The sequence below is a fragment of the Sorex fumeus genome, unplaced genomic scaffold (assembly GCF_029834395.1).
Source record: "Sorex fumeus unplaced genomic scaffold, SorFum_2.1 ptg000122l, whole genome shotgun sequence".
NCBI lineage: Eukaryota > Metazoa > Chordata > Mammalia > Eulipotyphla > Soricidae > Sorex > Sorex fumeus.
The window spans coordinates 55,374,389-55,399,511 of record NW_026606179.1 but is presented as its reverse complement, the minus strand read 5'-3'; the positions used below and the strand labels follow the sequence as shown (position 1 = coordinate 55,399,511).

The window sequence follows — 25,123 nt, the reverse complement described above, 5'->3', positions numbered from 1 at the left end:
GGGCCGTGGCCGAAGGTGAGCGGCCGCGACGTGGACGGCGCGGCGGAGCCGAGCGGCCGTGGCCGCGCCCGGGCGGTGGATGGCGGCGGGATGGAGCTCGAGGGGAGCGGCGGCGGCGGCGGGTCGGCCGGGCTCCTGCAGCAGATCCTCAGCCTGAAGCTCGTGCCGCGGGTGGAAAACGGGACCCTGTGCCCCAACTCCACCGCGCTCTGCGCCTTCCCAGGTACCGGCCCGGGCCGCGCCCGCCCCTGCCCCGCCGGGCTGGCCGCTGCCCCGATCGGCGAGGCGTGCGTGGCCGGCACCCCGCTTCTGATGCTCTTGGGCTGGGGGCCGGGATGGACCCCCAGCCCCCACCCCAAACCCCCGGCCGGGCGCCGGAGCCCGCGGTCCCTCCGTGCCAGGGGCGGGCTGTCGCGCCGGTCCCTGCTGGGCGCGTGCCCGATCGCGGACCCCCCACCCCCCGACCCCGGCCCCCGGCCCCCAGGCCCCGCTGCCGCCCCCGCTCCCCGCGGGAGGATTCGCTTTTGCCGACCTGTTGCTGCCTGCCCCGAGCGGTGCGGGACCCGGGCTCGGCTGCCCGCTCCCGGGACCCTGCGAGCGGCGAGGAGGCGGCACCTAGGCGTGGAGCGGGGGCGCACGGTGATCGGGGGGTGGGGGTGGGGGTCCGGAATGAGCAGAAGCAGCTGCACGGCCGGCCTGGCCCGGTGCACCGGGTTGAGCGCGGCGTGATTGAGTGCGGGCCGGGCGCGACCCCAGCGCGCGCGGGTCTGGGTGTTCCCCTCCCATCCCCCCCGCTGCACCTTGAACCCGTGGCCGCCGCCCCGCCCTCACCTCCTCACCTACCTGGGGCTCCCCGCGACAGCTTGGCGGAAGGGCTGAGGACATAAAGGCTAGGTGCGGGGAGGGGCAGGTGTTGGCTCCCGACGCGCCTGACGTTCTTTGCAAAGGACCCGCTCTGGACAGTGATTTTTGGTTCTGGAGACACACAAAAAACAAACAAACAAACAAAACCCCGAAGTGTTCTTGCAGTCTGGGGGCACGTGCTGAACCGACTTGATGACTTCTTGTTCCCTTGCAACTCTCCCCACCCCAGTTTGGAAAAATTTCAAACCTGAAAAACCGGAATATTAGTATGACAAAGACTCGTGTGTCCTTAGAGTCAGTGCTAATTTTGATTCTTAGCTAAGCCTTATCGCCATGTGTATCTCTTAATAACTATGTAAATGTATAGAGAACTGAGTACAGGTATGTACATAAACATACCTGTGTATTTGTGCATGCACAGGGCATTTTTTCCCCCTTTCTGCAGAGCCCTTTGAAAGAAATTTGTAGAAGTGATAGTGCTAGGTGCTTAATAGTAGTAAGCATTTTTCAGTCATAGCTAAAAAACCAGGTCACACCAATAATTTTATCTTGACGGGGTATCCTCTAATAAGTTTGCCTTATTTAGCTCTGGAACTGTTTATCTGGTGGTGATTCAACAACCAAAAAAAAAAAAAGGCAATAAAAAGACAAAACCGAGACCCATATATAAGGAGACAAATGCACGGATGGTCTAAGTTTCAGGGTTGTCTAGGTAGCGTCAGCGGTCTCAGGCTACTCATATGTTCGGTGCAGTGTGGCTCCCCACCCAGGCTCCTCCGAGTCAGTGGTGTTTCAGTTCCCAGAGGCCTTCAGCACTGTGAGTAAGAACATCCAACAGATACATGAAGAGCGGGGCCAATCAGTAGACACCCTTTAAGTATGCCGTCTGGACACGGTTTCCCCATGCTGCTGCTCATCAGAATGACCCCAAACCATTTATACTGTTCTTAGGTGGGCTGGAGCGATAGCACAGCGGGTAGGGCGTTTGCCTTGCACGAGGCCCACCTGGCCGACCTGGGTTTGATTCCTCTGCCCCTCTTGGAGAACCCAGCAAGCTACCAAGAGTATCTCGCCCGCACAGCAAAGCCTCCCAAGCTATCAGTGACGTATTCGATATGCCAAAAACCGTAACAAGTCTCGCAATTTGTTGTGAGACGTTACTGGGCCCACTCGAGCAAATCGATGAACAACGGGAGGACAGTGCTACAGTGATTTAGATTTCCCTAGTTGACAATTGTCTACCGCTTTTTTTTCCTTTTAGAAAACAATTTCAGGGTCTAATCAAATAACCTGCATTGCATTTCGTTGTCAAATCTTTAGTCTTATTTATTCTCAGACATCATTTCTTCTCCAATATTGCTTCTTTTTCTTGAGCTGGTGAACTAGTACGGAGGTTAAGATGAGCTAGTACAGGGGTTAAGGTGCCTGCCTGGCACACAGCCAATTTGATCCCAGTACTGCATATGGTCCCCAAGAATCTCCAGAAGTGGCCCCTGAGAACAGAGCCAGGAGTGAGCCCTGAGCACCGCCAGGTGTGGCCCCCAAACCAAATTAAAAGAACAAAAATCATTGCTTCATTTTCTTGAGGTTTTTGAAGATTCTGAGCTAATTTTTCCATACACTGCCCCACAATCTAAGTTGAGCTGGTGTTTCCTTCATGATTAGATCTGAGTAAATGTATCTGAACAGAACGCTCCCTCTGCAGGTTATGTCCGTGGGCCAGTGTGTCTCCGCAGGGGAGGTCTCAGAGTGGCTTGTCCCTTAAGGCTCTTGCTCAGCCAGCCAGTCAGCCCAGTGGCTGTTTATCTGATCTCCCCTCTCCAAAGGACTGTGACCCTAAAGCAAGTAAGAAGTCACAAGTGTTGATCTTTGTTAGTTCGTTTGTTTTTGAGCCACACCTGGCAATGCTCAGGGGTTACTCTTGGCTCTACATTTGCCAATTCCTTGGCAGTTACCAGGAATTACTCTTGGTAGTGTTTGTATTATTGCTCTGACCCCACGGGGTGGTCTTTTGTGCAGATATTTTGTTCTTTCTGGCTTTTGGTTGTCTCATCTGTTTCTCAGACTTTAAGGCCTCTCAAGCACTGGTTTATAAACCTGGGGCAGGGGGTAGTTGATTATTCATTCAACAAGCATGAACTGGACGGAGGGTAGCTCTGGTGTGGGGGATAAGCCCCTGTGAGTGACACTTACTCTCCTGCTGTGTCCCATCAGTAATGGGGCGAGGGCAATCAAGCAGTGAGCCCCGTTCATTGTTCCGAATCTAGAATAGTTCTATTTTGTCTCCGTGGAAAAGGTTACCTGCACATTGTGCCAATACACTGTGGCCGAATCGTTGCGCTGAAATATCCTGTGGTTTATCAGGAGCAGGATGTTTGAATTGATTTTTTAAAAACCTGCGTTTGCGGATCAGGCATTTAAATGTTGGCCTAACCCTCTCTATTCCAAGTTGTTCAGATCTCTTTTGTGGGCGTCATCTTCATTTCTAATAACTCTGAATGTCAATAAAGGCAGTTTTAAAATGTGTATCCAGAATGACCTGAACTTTCTGTAGGTACGAATTTTATTACAATTCACGTCAAAGTGTTATCTTGGAGGCACAGCAAAGTGTTAACTCGGAGGTAGTTACCAAACCTCTATTGTTTTTGTTGTGCCACTTGTTGCTGGACTCGAGTTACCTGTTTATTCACTCCACATCCATTTGTTCAGTGTGTTGCAGACCCGTTATTTTATAGGCACCAAGTAAAGACGTGGTAATGAGCAGAAAAAAAAAAAAGGCAATTTCATTCCGGTGGGGAGGAGAAGTAAAATCAGCACGTGTGGAAAGGATTCATATATGACTGGTGGTGGGAGTGGTGGCGGTCATATGTGTGGGTGGGATGCTGTTCAGCTTCTGGTCACGAGGAAGCCCGAGTGCGCCTACTGGACAGGGGGAGATGAGGAATGAACCACACAAGCATTCTGGGCAAAGAGACAGCAATTTGCAGAAGAAACATAAAGGGTTCCAGCTGGGGGATGGGCCAGTGGCCACAGGGAGGAGTTGTAGCAGGCATGATGATATTGGGGGATTTGGAGCAGGTGAAGGATGAGCTGACTTTTTTTTTTTTTTACTGTGTACAAGTCAGGAGTTTTAGCATATTTGCAGAATTTGCAGCCAGCATCAATTCTAATATATTTTCATCATCTCAGCCAGAAACCTTGTACTCAAAAGCACGGATTGGCTTCGTGTGGCGAGTATAAGGGAGGCTGGACCCAGTCAGGGTCTGGCTAGGCGCACGCTTCTGCCATCCTTTGTGCCAGATGTGCTTACCAGCCCGGAAACTCTCTCAGCTCTGTACTTTGGGGATTTCTGAGGTGGCTTCCTCATGGAGGCATGGACCAGTTATTTGTATTTGGGGGAGGAGGGCCACGCTGAGCTTCAGGAGTTCTGCAGGGGTCACACCTCCCACTTGCAGAGAACACACTCAGACTGTAAAGCCGTCACCTGGCCCAGGGTCAGAAAGTAACACCACTGAGTTCCAGACCCTCTGGGGAGTTTAGGGTGGGCTTGAAAGCTTCAAGCTTACGCTCATAACGGTTCTCTCCAGGGACCAGCCTCACCCAAGAACCCCTAAGAGGTGCCGCAAAACAACAGAGACACCTGGAAATCTGAAGGGACTCAGTGCTGCGTCAGGAACAGGGGCCAGAGACTAACGGCGAAGACAGAGGACGGACCTGGGCCTCCCCTTGGCGAGGGTTTTAGGAGCGCTGTGTCAGGATTAGGCGGTTTCCTGAGATACCCGAACAGATGGTCCCTTAGAGCCAGGGGTGTTTGATGCGAGAGGGGCCTCTCCTGGCAGTGACACAGGTTGTCGATGGCTGACATCCCTGAGGCCCAGTATTGAGCTGCAATTCTCAGGAGGACTGACGTGGTTTTCCTTAGAACCCTGGCTTCAGAGGAACAACCTGTCCAGGTGGTGACAGGCAGGAGCGTGGAGCCGCTGAAGATGCTGAGGGCAGGCCCATGTCGGGGATGGGTTTGTCTTGAGGCCTTGCTTGGAAATTAGTATCTTTTATTATGTGTTGTCCCACTGTTACTGCAACATCAGCGGGTGATGCTAATGGGAACAAAGCGGAAAATAATGCATCCGCTCTGAAACAGTGACTAGGAAATACTGTGAGATATAGACAAAGACTTTTTGACATGGGGGCCAGCGTGATAGTATAGCCAGTAAGGCTCTCTTGCCTTACATGCAGCCAAGCCGGGTTCAATCCCCGACAGCCCATATTGCCCCCCGAGCACCATCCGGAGTGATTCCTGAGCACAGAGCCATCGAGTAAGCCCCAAGCACCGTAGGGTGTGGCCCAGATAATTTTCAAACATTAAGAAAAAAAAAAAAAGAAAAGATTTTGTTTGACGTGGTGTGAGCCAAGGACATGAAAAGATGATCAATACATGGCTATTAAATGGGTGGCAAATTAAAGTGCAATAAACTTCCACTTATCAAATAAATAAGTCATGAGGAGGTAATGTACGGAATGGGGGCCGTAATCAATAAGCGATGCATATTTGAAAGTAGCCAAGCAAGTAAATCTTAAAAGTTTCTCACAATAAAAAGCATTTTGTAAAATTTGCACGGTGATGGTGCCAGAGAGACAGCCCGGCAGGCGCAGGGTTCGCCTCACACACAGCTTACCCAGGGCGGATCCCTGCATGCCAGGACTAAGCTCTGAGCACCTTTGAGTGCTGCTGCTGAGACGCGAAAGCCCCTCCCCCCCGCCCCCCAAGTGGTGATGATACCACAGTGATATTACTGTGATGTTCGTTTTGCAATTACACAAATGCCAATTCATTACATTGTAACTGACACCAGTACAATGTTATCTTTTATATGTGACTTTTGAAAAATCAAGGTACAGTAGGCTAAAGGAAAACCACCGTACGCAACGTTTTATTGATTTGGGTATGCCTTGGTGATTTTAATCCTGTAAGTATCTCGAAGTGCTTTATATGCTGTCCTGCTCATCCAGTATAATCAAGCTGTTTTCTCCCGACTTAAAGTGGCGCTATAAGAAATACGCAGGCTTTGAAGTAGCTCCTGGGTACACTCAGGGTTACCTCTGGTTGCCCCTCAGCAGCTCAGTGGGGCGAAGGGCCCTTCTGGTCATTAGCAAAGTGGGCAGGTAGGTGGGTGGCCCAGCTGGCTCCGGGCAGGCGGAAACAAGTGCGTGCGTGCTGGTGTCTCTCCGGAGCTGGCTGGCGTCAGCAACAGACACTTATTTTGTTTCTTGCAGACCAGGAGGCAGAAGAGCAGAGTGTCGGCACGTCTGGTGTGGGAGGCGGGTGCCCTGGGCACCTTCTCGGTCCCACATGGCTGGGCATGGAATGCAAATGTGTTCTTCCTGGTTTTTTTTTTTTTTTTTTTTGCTTTTTGGGTCACACCCGGCGATGCACAGGGGTTACTCCTGGCTCTGCACTCAGGAGTTACTCCTGGCGGTGCTCAGGGGACCATATGGGATGCTGGGAATCGAACCCGGGTTGGCTGCGTGCAAGGCAAACGCCCTACCTGCTATGCTATCTATCTCTCCAGCCCCTCTCTTCCTGTTCTTGTTTCCTTTGGAATGGGGGTGGGGTGTGTTGGGGCCACACCTGGCTGTGCCCAGCGCTCACCCCTGCTCTGATGGTAGGGGATCGCTTTTGGCGGGGCCCAGGGGACGAGTTCTGGGGAGAGAACCGGTTTGGCTGCACTTAGACAAACGCCTTAAACCCCATCTGGACTCACTTTGTTGAAAGTCCTGAAAACTGGTGCATCTCTGTCAGCTGAAGTTCATCTGCCCTCCTGGTTCACGGCCTGGGTGCCTGCAGGTGTGGGAAGAAGCTGAGGGCAGAGACGGATTTGCATCCTATTTGTCTACTTCAGGGCAGGGACAGGTCTGGTGCGTCACAGGACTTCTGCCCTTGGGGATGATGTGGAGGTCCGAGGCTCCCAGTGACCCGAGCAGGGGTTGGGAGCTGTAGCTCGGCCTTGTGCCCCTGCGTGGGCTGCCCTTACCATGCTGGGCTGCACAGTGCTCCATTATACAGGAGAGAATTGCAGGGGCCACAGCACTCACCAACGCGCACTTCCTGGACACAGGCTGCCCAGGAGACAACAGGGCAGGTGTACTGGGCAGTGGAGCAGGAAGGAAAGGAGGCCACCTGGCTCCCAGACAGCCGACACCCAGAGGACAACCGGCCCTGTGTTTCTTTCTGTTTGGGCGGGGATGGGCGGACACCCAGTGATGCTCCGGGGTTACTCCTGGGGGGCTCGGGGGACCATATGGGATGCCAAAGATCAGACCCGGGTTGGCCATGTTCAAGACAAGCACCATCCCCACTGTGCCATTGCTCCTGGCCCCCGGCCTGGAATTTCTAAAGGACACTGCAGAGTGGAGAGGAAATTTTCCACTGGGTGTGTGTGTATGTGTGTATGCTCCTTTTCCACATACTATGTAAGTTTTTTTTTTTTTTTTTGCTTTTTGGGTCACACCTGGCGATGCACAGGGGTTACTCCTGGCTCTGTACTCAGAGGTTACTCCTGGCGGTGCTCAGGGGACCATATGGGATGCTGGGAATTGAACCCGGGTCGGCCGCGTGCAAGGCAAACGCCCTACGCGCTGTGCTATCTCTCCAGCCCCATACTATGTAAGTTTTTGATTACACTTAATGTTTAAACTTGGGATATTACTATTTAATCACCATATACTTCATATTATGTGATTTTTTGGGCGAGAGGGCCCTTACCTGGCGGTGCTTAGGGGCCAGTTTTAGGTTGCTCAGGGAAGTTTATGTGGTGCCAGGACTGAACCAGAGTCGGCCGTATGCAGGTCAGGGCCTCAGCCCCAGCACTGTTTCTCCAGCCCCTTATTACATGGGGGGAAGGGGCCACACCTGGCAGTGCTCAGGGATTATTCCTAGCTCTGCACTCAGGGATACGCCTGGTGGTGCTCAGGTGTTACTCCAGGTTCTGCACTTAGGGATACACCTGGAGGTGCTCAGAGGTTACTCCTAGCTCTGCACTTAGGGCTCACAGCTGGCAGTGCTCAGAGGTTACTCCTGGCTCTGCACTCAGGGCTCACAGCTGGTGGTGCTCAGAGGACCCAAGGAGTGAACCTGGTCAGCTACATGCAAGGCAAGCATCCTACCTGGTGTCCTGTTGCTGTGCCCTAATTTTAACTCATTTTAAAAAAAATCAAAGGGAGAGAGAGAGCTCAACAGACGGAGCTCTGCTTGGCGTGCAGAAGGCCAGATTCTCCCCCTGGCACCATATGGTTCCTCAGCGCTGCCGGGTGTAGCCCCCAGATAGAAGCTAAACATGGCAGGCAAACTGGAAAAACTCAAAATGAAAAGGGAATTCTCAGCAACCCTGTCCAGGACCCAGAAATAACCGTCTTCTGTAGTGATACTCCAGAGACAGCCTGGGGACGAGGGTGTGGCTGCCTGGCTCCCACGGGGCCTTCATCACATGTGTCGGGAATCACGTGAGCCAGTCTGTGCAGAATTCAGAGAACAAAACCTCTACACATCGTAAATATTTATTAAACATTTCCCCAGATTTCTCTCCAAGTTCATAGATGCATTCTTTATTTCTTTTTTGCTTTCTGGGTCACACTCAGCAATGCTCAAGGGTTACTCCTGGCTCTTCACTCAGGAATCACTCCTAGTGGTGCTTGGGGGACCATATGGGATGCCAGGGATTGAACTTGGGTTGGCTGCCTGCAATGCAATCTTCTCCCCGCTATACTACCACTCCGGCCCATCCTTTCTTTCTTCCTTTGATGAATTCTTAAGATGCCCAGTGTGTCTTGGGCATCTTACCCTATCAGTATATCAGTATATTTAGTTGTATATGGAATATGTGGTATAATTATAGATTTACATTAAATATGTCTCTCTCATCCCCCTTGCCCACTCTCTTTCTCTTTCTCTGTCTCTCTGTCTCTGTCTTTCTCTCTCGCGCGCTCTCTCTCTCGTACATGGGAGACATGTGCTCTGCCACTCACCCATTCTGGTCCCTCAGACTTCCTGTGACTGTGTCGTGCCCATGACGCAGCTGCATCGGACCATGTGTCATGAGGCCTGCGTGCATAAACGTGCAGTTGCATCTCCAGCACGGCACCACCCTCTCCATCCACATCACAAACAAGGAGATCGCTGGCCAGTGATGCAGCGGGTCCACAGTGCCAAGGCCAAGTTCCATTGCCCCACTAGCCCCTGCATCAGTACAACATCGCCTCTCCCCCGCCACCGAGAGACCCATCCCTTTCAGAGGCAGGACCTGCCCTCACCCCCGGCTCCCCAGATGAGCTCTTTGGGCGACAGGACCAGCCCTGAGACATGCAGGGCAGGAGGCAACTCCATCATTCAGCTGCCCCTCGCTTCCGTGCTGTTGGTCTTTAAGCCCAACTTTGATGTTTTTTTGACTATTCTAAGAGGAGGCACCGGCTTTATATTTACTCCATTGCCTTGAAAATGATTTTTTTTGGGGGGGTAAGTGGGATAAACCCGGTGATGCTCATTGTTTATTTTTGGCTCTGTGCTCAGGGATCATTCCTAGCAGTGCTCAGGGGGACCCTATGGGATGCCGGGGATCGAACCTGGCTCAGTTCCGTTTAAGGCAAGCGGCCTCCCCACTGTGCGACCACTCCAGCCCCATGAAAATGATTTGGGGAAGAACATAATTGTGTAACTTTTCCACTGTCGGCAACTGGAAAATTTGGGTGCCATGTGTTCCGTGTCCAGGGAAGAGGGGTTGACCATTTCTTTTGTGTGTGTGTGCTTTTGGGGTGGGGTCTGGCTTTACTCCTGGCTCTGCACTCAGGAATTACTCCTGGCAGTGCTTGGGGGACCATATGGGATGCCGGGGATTGAACCCGGGTCGGCTGCATGCAAGGCAAATGCCCTACCCGCTGCACTATCGCTCCGACCCCGAGTTGACGCTTTCTTGCTCTTCAGCACTGTTCTCTCATTTACTTCAGTTCTGCCCCAGTGCCTTGAGACCTGCCCTCCAGCTCTCCTGAGTCTGACGTGAGCGGACGTGACTGGGCACTGGTGGATCTTCTGTACAGGAACTAGTGTTGTGGCGGGCCGGCGTTTGCTGATCACGCCAACCCTGTCACTGCCGGCGGACAGGGGCTCCTGTGACCACCGCCCCTTTGCTCTTCCTTGCAGAGATGTGGTATGGTGTGTTCCTGTGGGCACTGGTGTCCTCGCTCTCCTTCCATGTCCCTGCAGGATTGCTGGCCCTCTTCACCCTCAGACATCACAAATATGGTAGGTTCATGTCTGTAAGCATCCTGTTGATGGGCATCGTGGGACCAATTACTGCTGGAATCTTGACAAGTATGTTAGCCATTCAAATACCAGTCGAAACGTTTCCTATGATGAGTCGCTTCATTTCAGGGCCAATTTTAGAAATATGTTCGCGGGAAGGGATGGGGGGGAGGAGGAGAGTTTAACCACAGGGTCCTTCTTTTTCATGTTTTTTTCCTGTCCGCTGCCCTGCCCCATGAGGGGGTCTCCCAGCTCCAGTTAATTGGCACACCTTATCAGAGTGGGCGAAAGAGAAGCTCCGGTCCAGCTTCCTGGGATACCGCTTTGTGTGTGGTCCCTAGCAGAAGGGACAGATTTGTCTTTCTGGAAGCTACTTTCACTGTACCGGGGCTTTTGTAAGGCAGTTGACTTACTCACAGGGTTGTTGAATGACTCCTGCCCTGTGGGATAAACTTCCACTCATGGATGTGTTCACTTTAAGGATGGAAGAATCACTCTGATAACAAAATTCCTCTGGGGGGAGGGGTTGGATTTGGGGGCCACATATGGAAGTGCTTCAAGGCTATTCCTGGCTCTGTACTTGGGGGGGCCATGTAGGATGCCAGGGATTGAACCCAGGTTGGCCACATGTAAAGCAAGTCCCTTACCCGCTGTGCTATCTCTCTGGACTGGTAGATGTTTCTAAGTTTTTTCCCAGGGTTTCTGTTTCGGTTTTGACTTTGTTCATGTCATAGGAATGAGAATGATAAGCTTAAATAACCTTAAGTTTATCATCAGATAGAGATGTATAATTTATATATGCTGAAATGATGAAAGATAAAAATCCCCCCGCCCCTGAGCAAGTGTCACGGTTTGTGTTTCGGGGTATGCTTTCCGGCGCTTTCCCTCCATGCGCGCAGGAACACAAGGGGGTCTCCCAATCCAACGCGGTAGAACATTCCAGCTCATCTGCACCAGCTTTTCTCACTGCAAATTTACCTCTTTTTGGTCTAGAGCCACAGTACCCGTGCCCAGGGTCACTCTCAGTGGCGTTTGGGGGACACTGTTGTGCTGGGGGTTCAACCTGGGCCTCCCTCCCATGGGCAGAGCGTTGGCCTAGCCTCTTGGTTTACAGCATGTCCCCCTAGCTTGAGAGGTTTGGGGGGACTGGCGGACTGGCCTCATTTTCCTGTGCTCTATAGATAATGAAACTGGTAATAACAAGCATAGGAGTCCGTAGGCATCTCCGCAATTGAATGTAATATTTTGTTTTGTTTTCTTTTTGGGTCACACCCAGCAATGCTCAAGGGTTACTCCTGGCTCTGCACTCAGGAATTACTTCTGGTGGTGCTCAGGGGACCATATGGGATGCGTGGAATTGAACCTGGGTCAGCCGCGTGCAAGGCAAATGCCCTACTTGCTATACTATTGCTCTGGCCCAAATGTAATATTTTGGAAGATTTTTTTTTTTTTTTGGCCCACAACCTGCTGTGGCTCGGGCTTCCACCTCCCTGTGCTCAGACATCTCTCCTGGCCCCAGGGCCTTATGTACCACTGGGGATCAAACCTGGATCACCCGCCAGCAGGGCCAGCGCCTTGGCCCCCTGTACATTTGCTCCAGCCGCTGTCCTATTGTTTACTCCATCCGGTATGGCTATCTTTAACAACCCTCTGCTCCATTGCCCTGCCTGGATTACTGACTTCTTGGACCTGCTTTAGATTTCCCAGCAGTAAAATAGGGATAAAACCCCATGCTGCATATGGTGGCCAATGAGTCGGTAAACGAATGTACTGTTAGGAATTTCACAGCATCCCTAGCACCAAGTCTCGTTCCGGTGATCGTCACGCCAGCCCTCGTGCTGCGCATGTGCCAAGGTGTCTCCACCCCCTGCGGTCCACGTCCCAGCCAGGAGAGGAGAGAACGCGGTGGTCCATGGACCATAAAGCCCACTTCCCCCCATTTTGTTGCTCTTCCCGTTCACTTTTTCCTTCCCACAGTCCTCATCATCCAAACCTACTGTAGACGCCGGCAAAATTTCTTTCTTTTTTCTTTTTTTTTTTCTTTTTGGGTCACACCCAGTGATGCACAGGGGTTACTCCTGGCTCATGCACACAGGAATTACTCCTGGTGGTGCTCGGGGGACCCTATGGGATGCTGGGAATTGAACCCGGGTCAGCCACGTTCAAGGCAAATGCCCTACCCGCTGTGCTATCGCTCCAGCCCACTCATTCTTCTTAAAGGAGATTGCTGTGCCTCCCTGGCTCGTTTCTAAAACCGTCTATTTGACCAAGACACCATGTGCTGTTTTGCATTGTTCAAAATCTGTGTTCACAAGGGCATATTTCAACTGAAATCTCTGTGGACATTTAGAATATTCACAATATATTCACATTATAATGTCTGGGTATATTGGTTTATCAAGTGAGGTGTTTTTAATTAGATTAGGGCGATCTATAATGCAGCCATTGATTCATATGCCTCTAGGATACTGAATGCCTGAAAATTGTGCATAAGTGTTGTTTCTGAAGTTTTCAGATGATTGTTTATCTTTATTTTACTTACTACAATTAGCAAGGGATGCTTAAGTAATCAAATACTGTAATGTGTGATGTTTTTAAATGCTTCATTGATTATATTTCAAAATTCTTTAAAGAATTTTATTCATTTAATATTTAAACTTCAGCAAATTAAACACAGAGAATAGAAGCTACTATTTAAAATTGTATATGCATCATTAAAATTTATAAAACCCTTTTCTAAAAAAAAAAAAAAGATCTGTGTTCACGTTCCCACTGGCTGTCTTGTGTCTCCAGCTGGATTCTGAGACCATGGGACTAGAAACCATACTTTCTAAAATGCCTAAAGAAAGAAATCAGTGAATATTTGAAAGATGATAGCTCTGTCACCAGGGAGCCATTTGGCAGGGAGGGTCGTCCGGAAGTGCCAGGTTTGTTCTCTCCAAACTAGCTCAGTTTTGACTTTCTTGGCACAAGCCGCATCCCAACTGGGCTGGAGATGGGTCTCGGGGGAGATACTACAGATTCTTGTGTTCGTTCACTCACGTTCAGAAAGAAAGTGACCCACACAAAGCACCCTTGGTGAAAAACAGGAGGGAATCCATTCCACTCGTGCGCACTTTAACCTCTTCCCAGCTCTGTACACAGTCCCCTTCCTCGCCCTCAGCCCACCCGGTTCCTCTGTTTCTGGAGGGCAATGGTGCATCTATGGTCAAAGGTGGACACGGCGGCCCTGCGGCTTCTCCTGGAGTATTTCTTGTTCAGTCTCACACAGAAGATTATCAATTCTGCAAGAAAGGAAGCAGTTTTTGACTTTGCAGTCAGGCCACATAAAAATTGTAGTCTTTATGGACTGAACATGTTTGCCACTCAATGCCTCTTTTGCAGACCACAACACCCAAAAGGAGAGAGAGAACACAGGGGATCGCCCTGCCACAGAGACAGGGGGGGATGGGGGATGGGGGTGGGGGGAATATTATCCATGGTGGTGGAAAATGGGCACTGGTGGAGGGATGGGTATCTGATCATTGTATAATCAAACCCAAGCACAAAAAATTGTAAATCTACAACTGTACCTCATGGTGTTTCACTAATAAAAAAAAATTTATAAAAAAAAGTACATACTACTTAAAAAAAATTGTAGTCTTGGGGCTGGAGCAATAGCACAGCGGGTAGGGTATTTGCCTTGCACGCAGCCGACCCGGGTTCGATTCCCAGCATCCCATATGGTCCCCCGAGCACCGCCAGGAGCAATTCATGAGTGCATGAGCCAGGAGTAACCCCTGTGCATCGCCGGGTGTGACCCAAAAAGCAAAAAAAAAAAAAATTGTAGTCTTTATGCAGAGTTTAATTTTGACTTGCAGGTGATTTTACTCAATAAGTCTTAGAGAGTCTCACTTTTAAGGAGCCCCCCCTTTTAATGCTGGGAAGTGGAGATTCGTGATTTGCAAAGCATCTAAGAAATGCTTAACGTTTAAGGTAGCAGGAAGAACACAGAAAATAGAAGATTTCTAGCAAATGAAAGTTTAACGTTAAGAAATCTGGAAAAGGCTGGGGCCGGAGCAATAGCACAGCGAGTAGGTGTTTGCCTTGCACACAGCCGACCCGAGTTCGATCCCTGGTATCCCATATGGTCCCCCAAGCACTGCCAGGAGTAATTCCTGAGTGCAAAGCCAGGAGTAACCCCTGAGCATTGCTGGGTGTGACCCAAAAAGCAAAAAAAAAAAAAAAAAATCCGGAAAAGGTATAGTACAATGGCAAGAGCATTTACCTCGCATGTGGCCAACTGGGTTCGGTCCCGAGCATCCCATCTGGTCCCCCAAGCACTGCCTGGAGTGATCCCTGAGTGCAGAGCCAGGAATCAGCGCTGAGCATACTCAGGGGTGGCCCCCAAATAAAAACAAAAACATCTGGAATACTCTATGTAACAGTGGGATTCTAGTGCTAATGCTCTAATTATACTAACCTTGATTTTTTTTTTCCATACTCGAACTTTTTCTTAGGTGCGGCCATCGCAGGGGTGTACCGAGCAGCGGGCAAGGAAATGATTCCATTTGAAGCCCTCATCTTAGGAACGGGACAGACGTTCTGTGTGGTGGTGGTCTCCTTTCTCCGTGTCCTAGCCACCCTCTAGCATACACTCACAGGCTCTGCTGTAGAGCCTGCATTTTCTAGAAACCTCAAAAAGAAAATCTGTGGAATGTGGTGTCTTCTTACTTCTTCAAGTGGAAGCGGCTTGAACGAAAAAGTGTTTGAAGAACAACTTCCCGGCTCTCGCTTCAGTTCGGAGCTCCCAGAATTGAAGGTCTTTTGGAATGATTTTCCAACCAAAAGCAAGTGAAATCTTTCCCGGCTAGATCTTACTGTGAGCAGTTACACAGGTGCACCTTTATCCAGTCCAACAGTACTTATTAAGCCAACAGTACTTCTGGGTTGGCACCCTTTCTACTGAAATCTGTACTGTTCTGTAAGCAGAACCAGTGCTGTGTCCTTATTTCAGGGGAACTGTGAGATAATGGTGATGGATTTCTGAGCGCAGTATACTGTACGAACATCTTACTTGGTCTGATCTTGATCAAAATTTGGCAGACTTCTTCATGCCAAAGTAAGTTTTGGTTGAGTAAAGCTCCAAGAACAAATTTGGGGGAAGGCAACAGGAATAAATTCTACTAAGAGTGGCTATGATTCCACTGTTAAGAGAAAAGAATAACTACTGAATGATGAGACTTTTTTTTTATGGATAACTATTTTGACCTCTGATTATTTTAAGAGATGTGAATTTGTTATTTTATACACTTTATCAAAATAAGCTAACTGAATTGAGATTCCCCCTCCCCCCCCCCCAAAATTTATGTACCACCTTTTTCTATCAATTTTATTCTGTTCATTTTATTTGGATTAAATTAGGAACATAACTTATTAAGTAGCTTGGGTTGAAATTTTTAAGAGAAACTGGTTTTGACCCTCTTTGGGCAGTAATGCACTTATGAAAGATACTTTGAACGCTGTTAGTTTTCCTTAGTGACTAGTGCTTATTAATGACTTGAAAACATATTGAGATGTAGCTTGACCTAGAGTTAGTGGGTACTGGTCTCTGAGTTTTGGGGGACTGCCCCATGGTGCATCTTCAGCCCCCTTAGAGTATGGGGTCTCATTCTCAGAAAGTGCCAGAAGTTTGATTTTCAGACTGCTTTCCATGTCCCCTTTATATTTTCCTTTATGAGAATTTATCATCTGAAAGATAATGAAATACTAAGAATTTTTAAACCAAAGTTTAGCAAATTTTTATTTTTATCCTATTGTTTTTTTTTTCTTAATTAAAAGCCCTGAAAACTGTGACCTCCTAAAGAGAAAGGATTGAAAACAGTTAAGTATCCTATTACTTAACACTGTTTTGCTTGGACTACAGTGGATGCTGTTACCTGTTTTCACAGTACTTTCTGGTAACTAAATCTGATGTTTTTAAAGGAAAGTTTTTATTGTGAGACTAAGGCTAGCAGCCCAGTAACTCATGGGCACACAAAATTATTTCATTCCCTTAAAAGCAATATGATCTCTGGGTTAGTTGAAAATAGCCAGGACAACTGACTTATCAAGAAAAGTCATAGAAAATAATTACAGGGGCCAGAGTAAGCTGCTTGTTGCCCCAAAATGAAACAAAGCAAAAAAAAAAATGAGAAATTACAGAAGTGTTACAGAAGTGTATATTCAGATAAGGTGGAAAACTGTGAATTGAAATATAGCAAATATTCTCACAAGTTTAAGATTATGCACTAATGCCCAAATTTATCTTTCAAGACACTTTCAAGTCTTTAGTTAAAGGCTCCCTTTTCTCATCAAGGAGCCGTGATCTTTAATGGCTAAAAAATTGGGGGATGTTGCAACCATTATTTTAGGAAATTTATTTTAATCATCCTTAAACATCCTGCTTAAGGATGTCTCTGTTGAATAATGTTCACATCTAAGACATTCTTTTGAAATGAACCTCACAGATAGCACATGTGGACCGCTGCTATGTGGGTCCTTTCCCCAGAATACTAATTTTTTAGCATATTGACCCACGACTTCATTGTTTGCTTGTTTTTCTCTTAGAGCCACAGCATGAATGCATTTTAAAAGTTGTTTTGTTTTCGTCTACTTCTTGTTTGCTCTATTTTGATTATCCACTTTAAAAAGTTTTTTTTTTCAAATACAAAATGTATCTTCATCCATCCCAGTATGTGAACTTTATCCTGTGAATAACTGTACATAGATTTTATATATATAGCTTGAGCTTGGTAGTTTGAGGTATTTTCAGGGAGAAATTCTTTAAATGATAAAGAATGTCCAACCCCCCCCAACCCCCAGTTTTTGGTTTTCTTTTGATTTTTATTTCCTCCTCTAAATACACAATTATTTGGGGGTGGCTGCTCAGACATAGTATCCTGGCATTTGTAGTGAATGTCTTCTTTTCTCCCATCTAGTTTTTTGGGGTGTTTTTGCCTGTAGCTGGCTTCCTCAGAGACAAATGCAGCTACCCTTCTCCCAGTTGTCAATCGGTTTTCTCACCTTTTTTTTTTTTTTTAGTTGGTTAAGAAGAGAGACAGCCCCAAGCTGATTTCTGGAGCCAGAGAGATAGTACACTTGCCTCACCTGTGACCGCACCTGGTCACATTCCCAGCACCACATCTGGTTCTCCCCAGAGAGACCCCTAAGTACAGAGCCAAGAGTAGCTCCTGAGAGACCCTGGGTGTGGCCCAAACCCTACCCCCAGAACAAAAAGAAAAACTTTGATTTCTTGAGTATTTAATATAGAAAGCATGTTTTGCTTGTTAAGTTTTACAGTGCTGGGAATCGAACCCAGGGCCTCACAGATGCAAGGCAAGTGTGCAGTGCTGGGCCATGCCCTGCCCCCTAAATATGGAAATTTGGGCAGCTGGAAAGAGAGTTCAGTGGGCTGAGTGCATGCTTTGCATGTGGGAATCCAGTGTTGGATCCCTGGCATTTGCTGGTGCCCTGAGCACAGCCGGATATAGCTCAAAAACAAACACAGCATTTCCGGGTAAAGACATTTAATTAAAACGTAAAAGTCCACATACGACATATGATGAACATTCTAAGAAAATGTTCATGATGCATTTTGTGTGCTGTTGTTTCTGGCAACAAAACACTTCTTAGGAAATATTTATCACAAATCACAAAAATCACAAATCATCCTGTTATTCGTCGATTGCCTCGAGCAGGCCCCAGTAACGTCTCTTTCATCCTAGCCCTGAGATTATATTCAAGGCTCTTTAGGAGAATGAGACCCATCATTGTTACTGGTATTTGGCATATTGGGTACGCCACGGGGAGTTTGCCAGACTCTGCCGTGTGGGCAGGCTACATTCAGTAGCCTGCCAGTTTGTCAAAGTCGGAATGAGATGTCATAATAAGATGTCGAGCGGCTGCTCGACTCCAATCCGAGTAGGCTTGGAGATCTCGGCCCCGGAACCCACATGGCTTTGTCCCTCTGCCGGTACCTTCAGGTGTGCGGAGAGTGGTCTCAGCATGGTGGTGGCTGGTCCTGGAGGTCTTCGGCTGCCGGGGCCCTGGTCAGGGCCGGGAGGAAAGCTCAACCCGCTGAGCGATAGCACAGCGGTAGGGCGTTTGCCGTGCACGCAGCCAACATGGCCAACCCAAGGAAATATTTATGTTAATGAATAAAGAAGTTCATGCAAAGGATAACCTTTGAATCCTTTCTTAGATTTTTAAGTGTTTCAAGTATATGTTGACTTTTATTTCAAGGTCCTCTTGACCGTTCTTTTTCATCCAAGGTTAGATCATATGCACAATGCAACACTCACAAACCTTCCCTAAGAAACCGTTTCCTGGAGCAGGAAGCACTGGTGCCATTTTCTGTCCACAGAAAGGTGTGTGTGTGTGTGTGTGTGTGTGTGTGTGTGTGTGTATGTGTGTATGTTTGTGCATGCATGAATTTTTTTTTTTGCACTGTTAGGCTGGTTGTGACTAAAATCAGCCTAACTTTTTGTATTAGATTATTTCACTAATGCTACAGTCAAAATGATCAAACCTTTGTACAATAGAAAAAATATTTAAATTTTATTTTTCTACTGACATTTCTAATTCTGGTATAAATGTTTATCAATAAAGAATTACTTTCGATTCTGTGAACTGTTATATTTCTTTAAGTGGCCAAAGAATTTTAATATTTTGCAACTGTTGTCCAAGTTAAGTTTTGTTTTTTAAAAAATATATGTACATGTCTGTAACTTAGTACTTAAAGTATACGTTTAATTGTATTTCTATTATGTTAAAAATTAACTTCTTACTAATTTATGATAAAATTTTTGTTCAAAGATGTGATTAAAAAAGTACTTCACGTTAACCTGAGTCTTATATTAACTCTACTTTGTGTGTTCTCTGTCAACATCAAGAATCTTTTGGACAATTCAACACTGAAAGTGTTGAAAGATTTTATATATATATAATTATTTCAGGGGCTGGATAGATAGTAGTGGGGGTAAGGTGCTTGACTTGCACACAGCTGAGCCTCGTTCGATCCCCAGCACTGTGTATGATCCTCTGTGCACTGCCAGGAGTGACCCCATGAGCACAGAGCCAGGAATAGTCCCTGAGCACAGCTGGGTACAGCTCAAAACTTTAAAAAACAAAATAAAAGATCTCTTTAGCTCTCGTAAGGCCAAAATGTAAGAATTAAGCTATGAAACTCAGAATGGAGAGATGCACGGCAAGTAGGACTCTTGTCTTGTACCAGTCAACCCAGGTTCTATCCCCAGCATCCCTATGGCCTCCCTGAGCATCACTAGGAATAATCTCTGGGTACAAAGGCAGAGTAAGCCCAGAGCAATGCCAGGATGGCTCCAAAACACACACACACAGACAAAAAAAACCCATGAAACTCTTAGAAAAAAATTAAATACACCTGAGTTAATATTTACAACAAGGGCTGGAGCAATAACACAGCAGGTAGGGCATTTGCCTTGCACACGGCCAAGCCAGGTTTGGTTCCCAGCATCCCATATGGTCCCCTGAGCACCGCCAGGGGTAATTCCTGAGTGCAGAGCCAGGAATAACCCCTGTGCATTGCCGGGTGTGACCCAAAAAGCAAAAAAAAATTTAAAAATTACAACAAAACACTTTGAATTACAGCATTTTTGTGTAATGCTTCCCATGTACTGAGATGGAACTACTTCAATGCTTTCCCTGAGTCATAAGTTTCATACACAGGCAGCACAGATGCAGAATCCAGTCTAACCTACTGTACACTATTTGCCCACAGTGAACAGTACAGTGAACATATGCTAGATGCTGTCCACGCCAGTGGCCCCTGAAAGCAATAATAAAGGGGAGCATTTACAGTCCCATAAAAACATTCGCTGAAATCTGCAGGAGTGATGCAGACCTGTGTGGTTAAATCTTAACCACAGGAATACATCACACAGGCCGTGCCCAGTGCAGTTAAATCTCTTAACCTTGGTTCGCCCCAGGAAAACCAAGAGACAGGGCAGTGGACCTTACTCTGCAGGAGAGCAATAAGGTGGCATGTCCTTCTTTGGCAGTTCAACCTACGGCATTTGGCTCTCATGACTTGCCGATGGAGCAGATAATGTCACCTCCCCCGGGGCTCAAACACTGAGTCGGCCTTTCCTGCTTGGCTTTATGCCTCAAGTCCTTAAGCATCACAGCATAAGGGGCGAAGGCGATGGGGCTGAGGCGCTTACACCTCAGTGTGCTTGACAGAAATGCCCTTGAAGATGTTTCCAAGGCAGAACTCCATCCTAAGACTTTGGCCGTGGTGAGAGACGAAGTCTTAGTGTCTGGGGCTGACTTTTGTCATTAGTCTGGCCCTGGCTCACTCCAATGTCTGGCTTTGCTGTCGTATCAAGGTCTTTGTTGGTGGGTTCTATCACCTCCTCTGCCAAGATTGCCACCATATCATTTTCCTTTATGTCCTCAAAGCCCTCTTCTTAACCATGCAATTGGCATTATATTTGTGTGTGTGTGTGTGTGTGTGTGTGTTTAGTTTGGGGCCCATACTTGGTGGTGCTCAGGGCTTTCTCTTGGCTCTACCCTTAGAGATTGCTCTAGGCAGTGCTCCAAGGACTCTATGGGGTGCCAGGGATTGAACCTGGGTCAGACATGTACAAGGCAAATGCTCTCCCTACTGTTCTATAGCTCCTGCCTTTATTTTTTTGATACTGTTCTTGATACTTTTGGTAACTCCTTCGGAGCCTTTGAAATTTCCCAGGCTGGCCAGACATTTTTCCAATAGTGATTGATAGTGCTTGTCCCAAGCTGTGCCAATGTAATCAGTCATGTTGGGGAGAATGACTGGCTTCCATCACAATAGTAGTTTCTCCATTGGCCTTTTGGAGCTCAACAGCCCTGCTATGAAGCTTCCTGGTACACTGGGCTTTGAAAGCCTTTACCATGCCCCGATGAAGGGGTTGGATGAGAGATGGAGTGTTGGGGGGCATGAAAAGAACTTTGATGCTGAGGCGGGCATTTTTTTGTTCTTCACAGCAGTGGACTGGGGCACTATCTAAAAGTAATAGAACCTGGAAAGCAAGGACTCTTCCCTAGTGATAGCATTCAACTTCTGGTATGAAGCAGTTATGAAACCCATCCGAGGTCATCCATAGTTTTTTGTTCCACCACTGGCGTATTTTGTACACTTTTTCCATTAGGAGCTTGTGGATTTGGGGCTCCGGACACCATTAGGGTTTGCACTTAAAGCTACCCTTAGCATTGGTGTTCAGAAGCAGTCGACCTTGCTTTTTGAAGTCAAATAGAACCTAGTGACCATAGGTTCATTTGTCATCACTCTGTCAAATAAGCCAGTTTCATCCACATGGAATGCCTGCTCTTCCACAAATTCCTTCTCCAACATAACATGTAGCAAGTTTTTTTTTTTAAGCAATTCGCAGTTTTCTGGTCTACAGAACTCACTTCACTTTTTTTTTTTTTTTTTTGCTTTTTGGGTCACACCCGGCTCTGCACTCAGGAATTACCCCTGGCCGTGCTTGGGGGACCATATGGGATGCAGGGAATCGAACCCAGATCAGCTGCATGCAAGGCAAACACCCTACCCACTGTGCTATTGCTCCAGCCCCTCACCTCACTTGTAAGTTGAACATTTTTTCACCCCAAAGCTGTAAATTGAACATTTTTTCACCCTGTACCAACTTTTGAACCTTGCAACCAGCCAGTACTAGTCAAGGATTTAACGTTTCCTGCCCCAGGATAATGTGACTATATATTTCCTCTAGCTTTCAGCCTCACGCCAATGCCATTCACCACACTTCTTTTTTACCCCTCTCCCTAGTCATCTTCTCACGATTCCATAAATTTAGCTGCTTCTTCATCTTCTCCATAGCTTTCTCATGCATTAGGAACCTTGCTTTAGCACTTTCAGGAGCAGCCTAACACAGAGATCCTTGAATTTCCTTTCCCATTTTCTTGATGTGTGGGATTGTAAATTCACTAGCGTTGAACTCACGGACAACAGCGTTACCTCTCCTGTCTGATAAGCCTACCTAACATGAATTTTCTCCATAAGGCGCATCACAGTCTTCCTGCACTTCGGAACTCTAGATAACACTTAAGTACTGAGCTTGGGGGTCAGTTTAAGCAAACAACCCCCGCCCAAAATAACAAAACGACAATCCACAAAAATGCACACACACACACACACACACACACACACACACAACGCGTCACTAAATAAATGAGCACGGAGCTCACTTATTTTACAATATGCGAGCTGAAATAAGGAAGCAGTTCTTCGGTTTAGCTCAATCTCAGCTCCACCGGCTCCGCTTTCTCACCCACTGCGCATGTCCCCGAAATAAGCCTCAGAAAGAGCATCGGGGATATTGATTTGGCGGTTACAGGTAATCTGAGCAAGCAACACGCAAATGCCAACTCATGAAGAGCAAGCGGTGGCCTGCAGTCCCTCCGGAGGGAGGTTAAGTACGTCGATCCCCTTCTGCTCCATCGGAGCGGCGCCCGGGGGTGAGCCGGACTACAAGTCCCAGCATGCACCGCGCCCGCGCCCAGCCCGGAAGTGTCGCGGAGCGACCGCGCAGACGCTTCTGCGCCTGCGCGCACGCCGCGGGGCTTTGCCGCCGCCGCCGCCGCATCTGCCGCCGCATCTGCCGCCGCCCCCGCCGCCGCTCCGGGGTCGCTGCATCGAGCCTTGCTGTTGGGGGGCTGCCGTGGCCCGGCCGCCGCGCGGGACAGCGCCATGGAGGAATTCGACTCCGAGGACTTCTCCACGTCGGAGGAGGACGAGGACTACGTGCCGTCGGGTGAGCTGCTCCGCCCCGCGCTTCGCCTCACGTGAGGCGCGTCGGGCCCGGCGAGGCCGCGGCCCGCGTGTCCCGGGCTTCGAGGAGCGCGGGGCCGGCACGTGGCCCGCCCGCACCCGGGGCCGCGCGTTTCGGCTCTGCAGACTCGGGTCTAGCTGTGATGGTTGTTGTTGGGGGAGGGGGGCGTGGTTTTTTTTTAACGTCACACTTTGTGTGTGGCCCTGGCGGTGCTGAAGGGACCGGGCGGTGGGCGCCGGGCCCGAAACCCTCCTCCCCCGCGCGAGGTCTCGGTGCACACTTTTTTTTTTTACTTTTTTGGGGGGCGGGGGGGGGCGTTGCTCAGGGCTTCCTCCTGGCGCTGTGCTCAGGCACCCAGCACGCCGGGTGCCGTTTGCGGGACCATGGCCCGCGGCCCAGGCAAGCCCATGGCGCCGGCCCCAGCAGTGGATGGGGGGGTGCGAGCTGCATGAGACCCTTTGGGGGTGCTGGGGAGAGAACAGCGGGCCGAAGCTCTTGCCTTGCACACGGCATCCCATGCGGTTCAATAGCACAGCGGGTTGGGCACGTGCCTTGCATGTGACCGACCCGGGTTCAGTCCCCAGCATCCCATACGGTCCCCCGCAGCACCGCCAGGAATGCTGGGTGTAGCCCCCCCCCAAACAAAATAGAAATCCCATTCGTGGGGGGCCACCCAGGCCAGCCCTTAAGGCACTCACTCATGGGGAGTGTCAGCCCCGAAGTGTTGCTCAGGGAACAAGTAGTCACAGTGGGAAGGTGTGTGCCAGAGCGGCCGTCTGGTTTCTATCCTGGCACTGCAAAGAATCCCCTCTTCAAGCTCCCAGCACCACCGGGAGGACCCCAGAACTAAACACCCTGAGCACGGCCGTGAGGACTCATCTTTCTGTTTGGTGACCGGCCAGTCAGTGAACTGTGTCCCGAGTGGAAAATCAGCTTCAGAACGTCTCTGCAGAAGTCTGCACTCTTGTCCAACACTGCTCAGAAGGAATTTACCAGAATCAGTCATTTGTGACTGAGTTTTTATCTGAATGAAAAACATAAAAACTGGGGCGGGAGTGATAGCACTGCGGGTAGCGGGGTAGGGTGTTTGCCTTGCGGGCAGCCGACCGAGGGCATCCCATATAACCGTGCACCGTCAGGAATAAAGAGTAGAGGCAGGAGTTACCCCGGAATTCTGCTGGGTGTGGCCAAAAAAAAGCAGAAACGAAAAGCATAAAAAACTGCATACATGTATCTAAGGAGAGTAGAATACTTTTTCCGAGGATTACTTGAAAAATTGAGCAGTTCCCGTGGCCCACCTCCCCATTTGCAGCCCTCCCCAAGATGAGAGTGCTTCCTTCTTTCAGAATTTGGTGGGGCTTTCATCAGTTTGTCTTTTGTTTGGGGGCCACAACCGGCAATGCTCAGGGTTTACTTGTGGCCGACTGTGCTCAGGGATCGCTCCTCTTGGTGCTGGAGGACCATATGTGATGCCAGGGATCGAACCCTGGTTGGTCAGGTGCAGGCAAACTACCCTTTGCACTCTTTCCGACTATTTCTGGCCCCTCAGAATTTGATGGTTTATCTGTTCGTTTAACCTTATGCCTGGTAGGCCTCATTTAAACACCCCCTTGCCTCCTACCCCCGCTCCCCAGGGCACCCCCTTCTTCAGACACTTCTTAGCTCCCCTGCCTGCCTTTGTCCTGTTTATCATATCAGCATGAGATACACAGTAACAAAGTTGTTCCCTGATAGGGTTTCAGTCACACAGTGTTCCAACATCCAAGCCTTCACCAGTGCACATCTCCCACCACCAATGTCCCTGATTGCCTCCCACCACCTTGGCCTTCCCGTATGGCAGATACACTCTTTCTTTGTCTCTCTGACTCTCTCTGTCTCCCTCCCCTTTCTCTGTCTCTCCCTTCCTCCCCTCACCCTCTCCTCCTCTTCTCTCTCCCTCTCCCATTTTTTCTCTTTTCTCTCTCCTTCCTCTCCCCCTCTCTCCATTTAACATTGTGGTTTGCAATACAGGTACTGAAAGGTTATCATGTGCATCACGTTACCTCCTTTCAGCGCTCAGTTCTTGTACAGAGTGATCCCTGTTCCAGCCTTCAGATCACTATTTTTTGTGGGGAAGGGGTCCTACATCTGACTCTGTGCG

General features: G+C 48.8%; 2 protein-coding genes across 3 annotated transcripts in view; both read left to right on the top strand.

Annotated features, from left to right (window-relative positions):
• Window positions 1-15,362, top strand: TMEM170A (transmembrane protein 170A). Of its 2 annotated transcripts, none has more exons than XM_056136707.1 (3): window positions 1-223; window positions 10,055-10,156; window positions 14,656-15,362. In XM_056136707.1, the coding sequence occupies exons 1-3, from the start codon at window positions 91-93 to the stop codon at window positions 14,784-14,786; spliced, it is 366 nt and encodes a 121-aa protein (XP_055992682.1). In that variant the 5' UTR covers window positions 1-90; the 3' UTR covers window positions 14,787-15,362. The 2 variants fall into 2 exon arrangements, with proteins under 2 accessions (XP_055992682.1, XP_055992681.1); XM_056136706.1 differs by having other exon boundaries at window positions 10,055-10,225.
• Window positions 15,363-22,795: 7,433 nt separating this feature from the next.
• Window positions 22,796-25,123, top strand: part of CFDP1 (craniofacial development protein 1) — an 80,556-nt gene continuing 78,228 nt past the window's right edge. The window contains exon 1 of the mRNA XM_056136700.1: window positions 22,796-22,965. Coding sequence (XP_055992675.1) covers window positions 22,902-22,965 — 64 coding nt within the window. The 5' untranslated portion in view covers window positions 22,796-22,901. The remainder of the gene's footprint in view (window positions 22,966-25,123) is intronic.